The sequence below is a fragment of the Urocampus carinirostris genome, chromosome 10 (assembly GCF_059441175.1).
Source record: "Urocampus carinirostris isolate Australia breed hairy pipefish chromosome 10, RoL_Ucar_1.0, whole genome shotgun sequence".
Lineage (NCBI taxonomy): Eukaryota > Metazoa > Chordata > Actinopteri > Syngnathiformes > Syngnathidae > Urocampus > Urocampus carinirostris.
The window spans coordinates 41,788,958-41,803,342 of record NC_142358.1 but is presented as its reverse complement, the minus strand read 5'-3'; the positions used below and the strand labels follow the sequence as shown (position 1 = coordinate 41,803,342).

General features: G+C 40.6%; 1 protein-coding gene across 5 annotated transcripts in view; it reads right to left on the bottom strand.

Annotated features, from left to right (window-relative positions):
* The window catches only part of LOC148358967 (leucine-rich repeat and fibronectin type III domain-containing protein 1-like protein), a 397,907-nt gene that overhangs the window by 177,589 nt on the left and 205,933 nt on the right, over positions 1–14,385 (bottom strand). For all 5 annotated transcript variants that reach the window (XM_088345841.1, XM_088345842.1, XM_088345845.1 and 2 more), the window contains exon 3: positions 6,134–6,237. In XM_088345841.1, coding sequence (XP_088201967.1) covers positions 6,134–6,149 — 16 coding nt within the window. In that variant the 5' untranslated portion in view covers positions 6,150–6,237. The remainder of the gene's footprint in view (positions 1–6,133; positions 6,238–14,385) is intronic.

Below are 14,385 nucleotides of genomic sequence, written 5' to 3'. Positions count from 1 at the left end.
ATCATGGCTCTATGGGCGCGGTCTCAATTATCTGATACTCTCTGTATCGGGTGACGGTGTTTGAAATTGTCAAACTTGTTAGAAAACCAAATAAAGAATATTTTTTTAGGATGTTCTGTACTTGAGACCGTACTTCTAATTGATATAATTGCACAGAATATTATTTTATCAATACATTGCCTTGAATATTTTTACTTACATTCAAAACTTCATCAGATTTCATTATGGTACATGGGAACTGTCCAAAAGGTGACGCCGTCCATTCCAAAGTTCTGAGTTACTTGAAACAAAGAATCTGTAAGTCATTTTTATGCTCGGCTTATACAGGGAGTGCAGAATTATTAGGCAAGTTGTATTTTTGAGGATGAATTTTATTATTGAACAACAACCATGTTCTTAATGAACCCAAAAGTCTCATTAATATCAAAGCTGAATATTTTGGAAGTTGGAGTGGGGCTTTTTTAGTTTTAGCTATTTTAGGAGGATATCTGTGTGTGCAGGTGACTATTACTGTGCATAATTATTAGGCAACTTAACAAAAAACAAATGTATACCCATTTCAATTATTTATTTTCATCAGGGAAACCAATATAACAGCTCAACATTCACAAATATACATTTCTGACATTCAAAAACAAAACAAAAACAAATCAGTGACCAATATAGCCGCCTTTCTTTGCAAGGACACTCAAAAGCCTGCCATCCATGGATTCTGTCAGTGCTTTGATCTGTTCACGATCAACATTGCGTGCAGCAGCAAACCACAGCCTCCCAGACACTGTTCAGAGAGGTGTACTGTTTTCCCTCCTTGTAAATCTCACATTTGATGAGGGACCACAGGTTCTCTATGGGGTTCAGATCAGGTGAACAAGGAGGCCATGTCATTAGTTTTTCTTCTTTTAGACCCTTTCTTGCCAGCCACGCTGTGGAGTACTTGGATGCGTGTGATGGAGCGTTGTCCTGCATGAAAATCATGTTTTTCTTGAAGGATGCGGACTTCTTCCTGTACCACTGCTTGAAGAAGGTGTCTTCCAGAAACTGGCAGTAGGACTGGGAGTTGAGCTTGAGTCCATCCTCAACCCGAAAAGGCCCCACAAGCTCATCTTTGATGATACCAGCCCATACCAGTACCCCACCTCCACCTTGCTGGCGTCTGAGGCGGACTGGAGCTCTCTGCCCTTTACCGATCCAGCCACGGGCCCATCCATCTGGCCCATCAAGACTCACTCTCATTTCATCAGTCCATAAAACCTTAGAAAAATCCGTCTTGAGATTTTTCTTGGCCCAGTCTTGACGTTTCAGCTTGTGTGTCTTGTTCAGTGGTGGTCGTTTTTCAGCCTTTCTTACCTTGGCCATGTCTCTGAGTATTGCACACCTTGTGCTCTTGGGCACTCCAGTGATGTTGCAGCTCTGAAATATGGCAAAACTGGTGGCAAGTGGCATCTTGGCAGCTGTACGCTTGACTTTTCTCAGTTCACGGGCAGTTATTTTGCGCCTTGGTTTTTTTACACGCTTCTTGCGACCCTGTTGACTATTTTGAATGTAACGCTTGATTGTTCGATGATCACGCTTCAGAAGCTTGGCAATTTTAAGAGTGCTGCATCCCTCTGCAAGATATCTCACTATTTTTGACTTTTCAGAGCCTGTCAAGTCCCTCTTCTGACCCATTTTGCCAAAGGAAAGGAAGTTGCCTAATAATTATGCACACCTGATATAGGGTGTTGATGTCATTAGACCACACCCCTTCTCATTACAGAGATGCACATCACCTGATATGCTTAATTGGTAGTAGGCTTTCGAGCCTATACAGCTTGGAGTAAGACAACATGCATAAAGAGGATGATGTGGTCAAAATACTCATTTGCCTAATAATTTTGCACTCCCTGTATGCTTTACAGTTGGATGTTGAAGTAATTATCATATAATGTGTTATTTTATTGAAGTGTGCATCGGCGAGATGAGGTTTTAAAAATTAAATGCAAATTAAAGTTACAGAGTCACTTTACAGGCTCATATATCATCCATGCAGGTGCACCCTCTATATTTATGTATTCAGGCTAACACATTGAATACAGGACATATATCATGAATTTCTACTTAATTTGCACGCAAGCAGGGTTGGGTAGGGCTACTTTAACTGGATTACTTTCAATTACTTTTGGATTACTCCAATACCAACTATGCTAATAAAAGACAAAAGAAACGAAATATGAATAAAATGACTCAATGATGTTGGCAAGCTGTTTGGATTGATTTTCATTTTGTTTCTGTCGCAATTTATGTTCGTTTTGCCGGAGATCAAAGAGATCAAAGCCAGGAGAGAAAGCTTACCATGTGTTGTGAGTTATCATTTGATTCATATTTAGTTTCTTTTGTCTTTTATGAGCATACTTGAGGGCAGCACGGCGGCGCAGTGGTTAGCGCATGTGCGGCACAGTTCATGTCTTGGGAACCTCCTGCGTGGGTTCAAATCCAGCTCCAGACTTCCTGTGCGGAGTTTGTATGTTCTCCCCGTGCTTGCGTGGGTTTCCTCCGGGCACTCCGGTTTCCTCCCACATTCTAAAAACATGCATTTCAGGTGAATTGGCCGGTCCAAATTGTCCCTAGGTGTGAATGAGCGAGTGAGTTGTCTGTCCCCGTGTGCCCCGCGATTGGCTGGCAACCAGTTCAGGGTGTCCCCTGCCCACTGCCCGATGATTGCTGGGATGGGCTCCAGCACCCCCGCGACCCTACTGAGGATAAACGGTGTAGCTAATGAGATGAGATGAGATGAGTAAGCATATTTGGTATTGGAGTAATCCAAAAGTAATTGAAAGTAATCAAGTTAAAGTAACCCTACCCAACCCTGCATGCAAGAGTGTAGATGTGAATACCTCTAGTATAAGTGAGTTACAATGCGCATCCCTGTTGTGTACTTGAATATGTATGATGCTTTGAGTAGCCATAAGTTATATCTGAGGATAAGACGGATAAGGCGTTTTATTTTGAAAGTAAAGTAGCCCACAGAGCACGTTTGCAGTAAATGAGATAAGCATGACAGTGTTTCCATGCCGTTGTTATGCGATTAAATGTCGTGAACCGGAACGGGATCAGGACCCAAACGCGTGACGTTTCTCACACGAGCTTTTATTTTACGGGAAATGGGGAGTCATGCACGTTAGACAGCGGTCTGGCGTGGAAAGACAGGAAGCCAGAGACTGATGAGATCGATACCAATTGCCCGAGCAGATATCGGACGGCTGGGGTTGATACCGGACAGGACGGGACAGACAGGATAGATATTGAAAAAGGATCTCGAAATTAAATAGGACAAACTAGACGGAAGGAAAACTGGAGAGAATAATAAACAGGACAAAAATAGACAGGAACAAAACTGGAAACCGATATTAGACAGGACAAGATAAATGGGAACAATACCAGACAGGAAATATCAACAGGAAACAGGACCGAGTTGGAACCCACGTCTTGCGGGGCAGAGGTTCGTTGACGGACTGACAAAGGAAAAATGCGAGCACAGAGCTTAAACAGACGGAAAGCCAATCTGTCAACGAGCCGCAGCTGGCGCCACACGGGCGGGGCCAATTGGGCGCCATGGCAACCGTGACATAAAATTGCTATCAACATATGTTTACCCAGTGTTTTAAAACTTAAACTGTTTTTTGTTGTCGTTAAAAATCTGTAACCAACACAGAACCTCATTTTTTTGTATAGCCAACGACACAAATTTAAAATAAGGCAGTGGTCGGCAAACTTACAACCCATGAAAAAACCTGAAATGGATGTAACAAGCCTTGCAGTGTTCCCTCTAAACTGTGCGCGTGCGCAATTGCGCACTGCTCGCACATTCTCAGCGCACAAGAAAATCGAGCCAGCGCACAAAAATCAGGGCTCGAAATTGATAGTTAAGAAACGAATTAAGTCAAAGTTACAGTGCATGAAGGTCAAAATACACGGGTTCCCCTGACGTTGTGCCCTAAATGTGGTATTTTGAAGTCAATGTCGAACGAATTTGAGTAAAGTTAGTAGAATTTGTCGAGAACCGGCTACTTCGGCTCGGCTCACTAAAAGGAACCGGCTCTTTCAGGTCCTAAACGGCTCTTCAGGTTGTTTTTGCTTCTTTAATCCCAACATGACCAAATATTATGTAAAATGATGCACAAAATGACTTAAAGGAAGGGGTGAAATAGAACAAAAAAGAAAAAAAAAACCAAAATGAAAAAGTAGTGAAAAGCTGAGAAAAAAAGAAACAAAAGGAAGAGGAAAAAAGAAGGAAACATTTAGAAAAAAAGCCAGAAAGAAAGAAAAGAAAGAAATGTAGGAAAAAAGTAAATAGAGAATAATAAGAAAAAAGTAACAAAAAAGTAGAAAAAACATTGTACTTCCACTCAAAAATGTGATTAAGTACAGTTCAGTATCTTACAACCTACTAAATAAGCCCCCATAAATGTTAATATTATGCGACAAAATATATCAGGAAATAAAAATAAACGGATATCTTGTGAAAGAATTGTTTGTAGGCCGTACAACCTTTGCAATCGTACATGAGTCAATCAAAATAATTTTGAATTGCCGGAAACTCAGCAAAAGGTAACTTGGTGTCAAGTTTTGGACATGTTTGTTAATTAATGATCTTGCCACACTTGGGATTATGGTTGCTCACTGTTGTTTCAAGCGTTGCTCACCGACTTTGTGCGAACGCTCAGACCCGTAAGGAAAATGACAGGGAACTTCGAAGCCTTGCACTTTGTATCATGTCAAAATCAAGCTCTTTTGAATCGGCTCATCACTCAACTTGATTTCCAGGCGATATCCCAACTGGAACCACAACATTGATCGGAATCTCGATGCCTGGTTATTCTTGGGGAAAAGTGTTAAGCAAGGTGAAAGTAATTTGCCGCTGTAACCGTGTACGCCATTGATTTTCCCATCAGCACTCTTGGCGTAAGTCCCTGATTTCCCGAATGGACAAAATTCCTCAGTTTAGGCATTTTAATGACTTTTAACGTAGATTTTAAAGGTTCAAATTTTAGCTTTTCTGGATTCCCTTCTTTAAAATTAACAAAAGCGCTCTACATTTTTTAAATTGAATTTACAGCAGGTGTAAGTAACAACAAGTTATATCACGGAGTCATGATTACCGATGCGGGTTCTGATTGGCTCCCTGTCACTATTTGAACCCAGTTCAGTCCGTCAACGAACCTCTGCCCCACAAGACGTGGGTTCTGACTCTGTTGGTATTTCCTGTCCGGTATTGTTCCCGTTTATTTTGCCCTGGTAAATATCGGTTTCCAGTTTTGTTCCTGTCCTGTGATAGTTCTTCTCTCCCGTTTTCGTTCCCGTCTAGTTTTTCCTGTTTATTTCGATATCCTGTTTCATTATCATTCCTGCCCGTCCCGTCATGTCCGGTATTGACCCCAACTGTCCAATATCTGCTCGATCGGTATCTCGTCGGTCTCTAGCTTACTGTCTTTCCATGCCAGACCGCTGCCTAACGTGCATGAGTCACTGTAAAGTAGGCTTAAACGTCTTTGCTCAAAAATGTTTATTTCTAATCAGATTGTATGGCCCTTTTTGGCTTCTCTGAGTTTTTCTGTCTTTGTTTAAAGGTGTTGGTACTGTACCAGGGGGAAGGGTCAGAGGGAATTTATTTTCCTCCTTTGTCTCAGTACTATTCCACCCTTGTGACTTCAATAAAACAGCGCAGAGGGGGAAGGTTTTTAGAAGGAGCGCGGCCGGCGGTACGAAAGCTACCTTTTCCAATTGCAGTTGTCTAGAAAACTCAAAAAGTCTTTGCCTGAATTTCCTTTTATGATTAGTCAATATTTTTTAGCTCTCCCAGACGTAAGTGGTCGTTTTAGACCCGACACTCCCCATTTCCCGTAAAATAAAAGGCTTGAGTAAGAACGTCACACGGGGTGTCGGACAGACCCAAATACAGGACTCAAGGTGATGTAAAACAAGGGACGTGATCAAATCCCAAAAAGGCGCTGTCTATTTAACAATTAAAAAAAAGAAATTTACTGGAATGAAGCGAATGCGGGACCAGAACTGTTGAGGAGGGAGACTGAAATTTGTGATTCAGACCAAGAAAATAACATAAAAAGGCATAAATCCGTATGCTAAACATGCTTACCTTTATAAGGTGTCATTTGACTTGATTAGGGTCAACATGAAGAACATCTGCAGCGACGAACAGATGGATGGATTATGATGGAAAGTCCTCAGAGAAAGCCCAACCTGAATAAAAGAAGAAGGAAAGGCAACTTCTTTACATATCATTTAAAATGTGAAAAACACTGTACAGGCAATTACAATTGCTTTATAAAAACATTCAGTGTACAATAAGATATCAAATCCAATACTTTGTTTCCACCTGACAACCCGAAACACCTCACACACAGACACTCACAAAGACCCATCGCTGCTCTGTGCTATGGTAATTGCTGGTTCACCTCTAAATCAAATTGTTTTATTGACATTGATATCAACATAGCGTTAATTGTGGTCAGCAGAGAGGACACAGCTATCACAGGGAAGATTGTATGGGTGTGTATAAGGTGGGCGTGACTGTCTGCGTGCGCAACTGTAACAGGCTGATGCATGCTGTCAGTCAAAAACCCGACTGGCGCTCAAATGAATGTCTTTGTACCAAAACAAACTGGGAAGCATAGCGACCGCTAGCTTTTGGCAGCTTGTTACATTGAAAATATCATCTCATCTCATTAGCCGTACCGCTTATCCTCATTAGGGTCGTGGGGGGGCTGGAGCTCATCCCAGCCATCTTCGGGCAGTGGGCAGGGGACACCCTGAACTGGTTGCCAGCCAATCGCAGGGCACACAGGGACCGACAACTCATTCGCTCATTCACACCTAGGGACAATTTGGACCGGCCAATTCACCTGAAATGCATGTTTTTGGAACGTGGACGGAAACCGGAGTGCCCGGAGGAAACCCACGCAAGCACGGGGAGAACATACAAACTCCGCACAGGAAGTCTGGACCTGGATTTGAACCCACGACAGGTTTCCATGACATGAACTGTGCAGCACAAGCGCTAACCACTGCGCCGCCGAGCTGCCTACATTGAAAATAAATACATCAATTAAATTGGACTCTGAAGAAAAGCCGGAGAGGGTGCTCCGTGGATTATTAACAGTTTGGTGAAGTGACTGAAGCAGGGTCGGGAGAAGGCAATAGCAGTGCTGCATGCTTGGCCCAGTGCTACATAAGCTCACAACACTCACATGCTACCCCTGCTGAGGCTGTATCTCAGCAATGCCAGGTCCATTACCCGTGAAACAGGTGGGAAATCACAAGATTTGGGACTCTTGTATTTTAATCAACGAAGACACCCGATGCTCACGGGCATCTAGCCACAAACTATCTTAATTATTTTGTATTTGTATAACAGCAATAAAACCATTCATTCAACTGCTATTATGCGTTTTTACTTGTAGATATACGGTTATTTTGTTACAGTAGTATACTCTCAGTCGGTAATGACGTCATACCAGGGTAAGTTTGCCACTTTGGGGTTTCATTGAAGGTATTTTCACATGTTGAGGGTGTTTCTCGGCCACATTAACCACAGAACACTGAGGGAATTAACCAAGAAATGCACACGCAACTGTTTGATACACTTGCGTCAGAAAAACAAGAGGATTCTTCTTTCTTTTCATTAACATTAAAGAATAGGCTCAAAATTAAGCTTTCGGGAATAATCCCCACCTACAGACCAAAACAATACCGATCCTTCAATGAAACCATTGGTACAAGCATTCTCTGTGGCTGTACCCACTTCCTCAGATGGACTGAACAATAGCAGATCAAAACCGAAGCAGCGACGTACAAGGTAAAGCCGTGCATCGGCCGGTCACGCTAAAAGATGGCGTCATTTTTCAAGGGACAGCGGAGTGAGTGGGAAGACAGGATGAAAGCTAAGTCTTTTACAAAAAAATAGACATATGCGTATGATAAAACCCACATGGTCCTTGGGTGCCGCTGTGGCATCTTAAAAACCGCAGGTCCATTTTAACAGGAGAAAAAAATTGGAGAGTTGTAATCTGTTGTGGAGTACCACAGGGTTCTATCCTGGGTCCAAATGTATTCAACCAGGTTTGGGTAGGGTTACTTTAACTGGATTACTTTCAATGACTTTTGGATGACTCCAATACCAAATATGCTAATAAAAGACAAAATAAACAAAATATGAATAAAATGATGACTCAGAACACGTGGTAAGCTTTCTCTCCTGGCTTTGATCTCTTTGATCTCTGGCAAAACGAACATAAAATGGGACAGAAACAAAATGAAAATAAATCCAAACAGCTTGCCAACATCAATTTTACCGTTCCATGTAATCAGTTACTCCCCAAGCCTGCACAAAATTTAGTAATTTTAATGTCAATCTATCTATCTATCTATCTATCTAGCCTATATATCTATCTATCTCTATCTAGTCATCTATCTATCTATCTAGACATTTATTTATCTATCGAGACATCTATCTATCTATCTAGACATCTATCCATCTATCTAGACATTTATTTATCTATCGAGACATCTATCCATCTATCTAGACATCTATCTATCCATCTATCTATCTAGACATCTATCTAGACATCTATCTATCTAGACATCTATCTAGACAGCTACTATATCAATCTACTCTATCTATCTAGACATCTATCTAGACATCTACAATATCTATCTACTATATCTATCTAGACATGTAATGTCTAACTCACGGGCGGGGCCAATTGGGCGCCATGGCAACCGTGACACGCAGTCGACAATCAGATAAGCATCGTTTCCAGCACACAGCAGAATATATCCAAAATATGCCCATGCAAATGCATTACATGGCTAGCTAAAATCTATAATCACGTTGCTGAAAACTTCTGAAAACAGATGCTATTTACTAAAGCCATAAGCCGTTTTACAATGCTTTCCTCCATTCCGCGTTTCTCGGCATTTATAAACGCTGTAATCCGAATATCATCTATGACGGATAAACCGGCACCATTATTCAATAAGAAACAGCCTGATCTGTATTCCATGCATGCACAACCCTGCAAAGACTATACTCCAACATCTGCTATTCCAATAACAAGGTGAGGTCGCTTTTACCCGCTGTTCTCTCTCATCTGATAGAAAGCAAAAACATACCTGTCAGCCGGTACGTTTTTGCCGTGCAAAGTACATTTATCATGCATTTTAAGACGTGTAGGACGTACAAGAAAATCTGTACGGAGAAACGCAAATTTGTCACCAAACGGCAAATCAAACGAGTTTGCCGCAGTAGCCTCTATCTCTGTATCGTTTTTTTCGTTGCAAACGAAGCGAACCGTTTGATGCTACTGTGCGCATACGTCCGCCGACTCGGATTTAATGTGGTAGTTGTGTAGTGAAAGGAAGTCCGTCTCTTTATAGAGAACCGGCTGTTTCGGCTCAACTCTCAAGAGAGCCGGCTCTCAAACGGCTCACTTGCTTTGATGCATCATCATACCCGTCAACCTGTACGGTTTTGCCGTACAAAGTACATTTATTTTGCATTTTAAGACGTGTAGGACGTACAAGAAAATCCGTACGGAAAAACGCAAATTTGTCACCAAACGGCAAATCAATCAAGTCAAACCAGTTCGCCGCGGTAGCCTCTATCTCAGTATCGTTTTTTTTCGTTGCAAACAAACTGAACCGTTTGATGCTACTGTGCGCATGCGTCCACCAGCTCGGATTTAATGTGGTAGTTGTGTAGTGAAAGGAAGTCCGTCTATTTATAGAGAACCGGCTGTTTCGGCTCAACTCATTAATGAGTTCCTACAGTGAACGTCAAAGCGACTTCATTTTTGAAGCCCGGATAGCTCAGTCGGTAGAGCAACAGACTTTTAATCCGACGGTCCAGGGTTCAAGCCCCTGGGCGAATAATTTTGAGCGGCATTGGCTAAGGAGGTAAAGCGCTCGTCTTCGGATCAAGAGGTCACAGGTTCGATTCCCGGCTCCTCCGAAGTGTAATTGGGCAAGACATTGAATTCCTAATGCCCCCGATAGCAGGTAGTTGCCTTGGATGGCTGACACTGCTATCGGTTAGTTAGTGTGTAAAAGGGAAAAGTGTAAAGCACATTGTAAAGCGCTGCGGGAGGTCTTCAATGACTTGAAAAGCGCTATATAAATGCAGGACATTAATACATTGAATTTGTTTTATAATAAACCTCATTCATGTCGAGCAACTCGGGAACTCACAACAAAATGTTAATTAACGATATATATGATATGACGAAACACATGTACAATATAACATGTTAAACTACATAAATAAACACGTTTGGAAAAAAATATGGCGTAAGATTAATTTGTATTTCGTGGTAATTGTGTAGTGAAATGAAGTCCGTCTCTTTTTAGAGAACCGGCTTTTTCGGCTCAACTCATTCAAGAGAGCCGGCCCTCAAACGGCTCACTTGCCTTGATATATTATATTACGAATTATGATGTTGTATAAAGAAGTTAAGAAAAAAAGGATCTATGTAGTTTAACAATATAACATGTTAAACTACATAAATCAACACGTTGGAAAAAAAAAATATGGTGCCCTGGAGCGTGACAGGTATGCAATAGGCACACGAACGCAATTGTTGGATATCTATTTAAATCTAATTCCTAAATGTCAGTCCGTCTGGGAAATCAATCCCTGGTCACGCTCTGATCCACAATGGATGTTCTTGTACAGTATGTCATTGGACTTCTGCTCAGTTCTTTTCTATATTTAGCAGCGCTTCTCTCTGCTCAGCGGTGTTTCTGTTGTAAAATGACCTGCCGGGGTGCATATGCTTCCGTGTGTCTCGGAGCATGTGTTTGGTTTCCGATGGAATAGAATAGAATAGAATAGAATAGTCTTGATATCAACGTTGTGAAACAATGTGTGCAATAAGATTAGACATGGCACTCCGGGGTGAGAATAGAATAGAATAGAATAGAATAGAATACTATTGATATCAACGTTGTGAAACAATGTATGCAATAAGATTAGACATGGCACTCCGGGGTGAGAATAGAATAGAATAAAATAGAATAGAATGGAATAGAATAGACTAAAATAGAATAGAATAGAATAGAATAGTCTTGATATCAACGTTTGAAACAATGTATGCAATACAATTAGACCTGGCACTCCAGGGTAAGAATAGAATAGAGTAGAATGGAATATAATAGACTGAAATAGAATAGAATAGAATAGAATAGAATAGAATAGATAGTCTTGATATCAACGTTTGAAACAATGTATGCAATAAAATTAGACCTGGCACTCCAGGGTAAGAATAGAATATAATAGAATATAATAGAATATAATAGAATATAATAGAATATAATAGAATATAATAGAATAGAATGGAATAGAATAGACTAAAATAGAATAGAATAGAATAGAATAGAATAGAATAGAGTAGAATAGTCTTGATATCAACGTTTGAAACAATGTATGCAATAAAATTAGACCTGGCACTCCAGAATAGAATAGAATAGAATAGAATAGAATAGAATAGAATAGAATAGAATGGAATGGAATGGAATGGAATAGAATAGGTCTTGATATCATCATTGTGAAACAATGTATGCAATAAGATTAGACATGGCACTCCGGGGTAAGCATAATATAAAATAGAATAGAATAGAATAGAATAGAATAGAATAAAATAGAATAAAATAAAATAGAATAGAATAGAATTGAATAGTCTCGATATCATCATTGTGAAACAATGTATGCAATAAGATTAGACATGGCACTCCGGGGTAAGCATAATATAAAATAGAATAGAATAGAATAGAATAGAATAAAATAGAATAAAATAAAATAGAATAGAATTGAATAGTCTCGATATCAATATTGTGAAACAATGTATGCAATAAGATTAGACATGGCACTTCGGGGTAAGTATAGTATAGAATAGAATAGAATAGAATAGAATAGAATAAAATAGTCTTGATATCAACGTAGTGAAACAATGTATGCAATAAGATTAGACATGGCACTCCAGGGTAAGAATAGAATTGAATAGAATAAAATAGAATAGAATAGAACATAATAGAATGGAATAGAAACTAATAAAATAGAATAGAATAAAATAATCTTTATTGTCATTGATATTAACATTGTATGCAACGAGATTAGACATGCCACTCCAGGGTAAGTATAGAATAGAATAGAATAGACTAAAATAGAATAGAATAGAATAGAATACTCTTTATATCAACGTTGTGAAACAATGTATGTAATAAGATTAGAAATGACACTCCAGGGTAGGAATAGAATAGAATAGAATAAAATAGAATAGAATAGAATAGAACATAATAGAATGGAATAGAAAATAATAAAATAGAATTGAATAGAAGAAAGAAGGAGGGAAGATGTGGTCAGGGACAAAAAGAGGTCGAAAGCCCGGAAGGAAGAGTGGACGAGGTCAGGACCAAAAACGGGTCGAAGCCGGGGACAGACAGGAGCAAAAAACGGGACAGGTGGGAGTCAGGGTCGAAAAAGGCCTGCCTAGTGTTAACTGAGGTTCGCAGACGGACCGACCAAAAGGGGACAGACAGGAGTGGGTACAAGTACTGATCGGCAGCCAATCAGAGTCTCCACTTATTTGTTAGTATGCACTGCTATGTGTCCTTGTACTTTCTTTATCCAGTTTTTCCTGCTAATGGATTATTTTTGACCAGTGAAGATCTACGTGAGTATATTTCCCCATAAAAGAAAAGGACCAAAGCGCAGAGCAGTAAGTCCTTCAACATTCCATGATTAAAAATGTCGCGCTCTCAAGGTCAATCACCATAAACCTAATTAGAGCTGACTGTCAAAGCACATCAGGAAGCGTATAATGACTTATTTGGCAAGAGAGTGAAAAAACAAAAACAAATAATCATCATTGCCATATTTTTTCCCATCAGTAACAGTTACCATAGTTACGCACTATTTCTTTGCTGATAGCTTGATTGATAAGATGAATAATAACGCCCTGAATTGCCTTTTTCTCGTTGAACTCACGCTCCATTGTAAATTAACTAAGATAAATAGCATGTTAATAATGTAATAGGATTAAAAAACAATGGGATCCAAGCAACAAGGTGAAATTTAGGCTCTGTTTTCGAGAACCGGCTCTTTTGGCCTCGGCTCTCTGAAAAACTCTTTCGCCTCCCAAATGGCTCTTAGGGTTTGTATTTGTAGCTTTAGATGGATAGATAGAGGGATAGCGGGATAGCGGGATAGAGGGATAGAGGGATAGAGGGATAGAGAGAGAGAGAGAGAGAGAGAGAGAGAGAGAGAGAGAGAGAGAGAGAGAGAGAGAGAGATGTCTAGATAGATAGATAGATGTCTAGATAGATAGATGTCTAGATGTCTAGATAGATAGATGTATAGATAGATAGATAGATGTCTAAATGTCTAGATATATAGATAGTTAGATAGATGTTTAGATAGATAGATCGATCGATCGACATAAATTCAATACATGTTGTTCCCGTCTGTCCCCCGGCTTCGACCCGTTTTTTATCCTGACCACGTCTACTCTCCCATCCCGGCTCTCGACCTCTTTTGTCCCCGACCTTGTCTACTCTCCTTTCCTGGCTTACGACTCGTTTCCGACCCCGACCAAATGTTTGTCAGTCACACCAGGCGTGTGTATTAATGTAGAATTTCAATACATGTTGTTCCCGTCTGTCCCCCGGCTTCGACCCGTTTTTGATCCTGACCACGTCTACTCTCCCATCCCGGCTCTCGACCTCTTTTGTCCCCGACCACGTCTATCCTTTCCTGGCTTACGATTCGTTTCTGACCCCAACCAAATTTTTGTCAGTCACACCAGGCGTGTGTATTAATGTAGAATTTCAATACATGTTGTTCCCGTCTGTCCCCCGGCTTCGACCCATTTTTGATCCTGACCACGTCTACTCTCCCGTCCTGGCTTTCGACCTCTTTTGTCCCCGACCCCGTCTTCTCTCCTTTCCTGGCTTACGACTCGTTTCCGACCCCATCCACATTTTGCTCTCCTGTCCCGCATTTGCTTTGTACAATGACTTTTTTCTGCTTTCCAAAAAAATAAAAACTGAAAATAAACAGACCCACCCTAAATATAGATCAGAGTCACACCAGGCTTGTGTATTAATGTGGGATTTCAATACATGTTGTTCCCGTCGGTCCACCAACTTCAACCCGTTTTTGTCCCCGACCGCGTCTACTCTCCCATCCCGGCTTTCGACCTCTTTTGTCCCCGACCCCGTCTTCTCCCCTTTCCTGGCTTACGACTCGTTTCTGACCGGTTTCTGACCCCGGCTTTGCTCTCCTGTCCCGCATTTGCTTTGTACAATGTTTTTATTTCTATTTTCTAAAAAAATAAA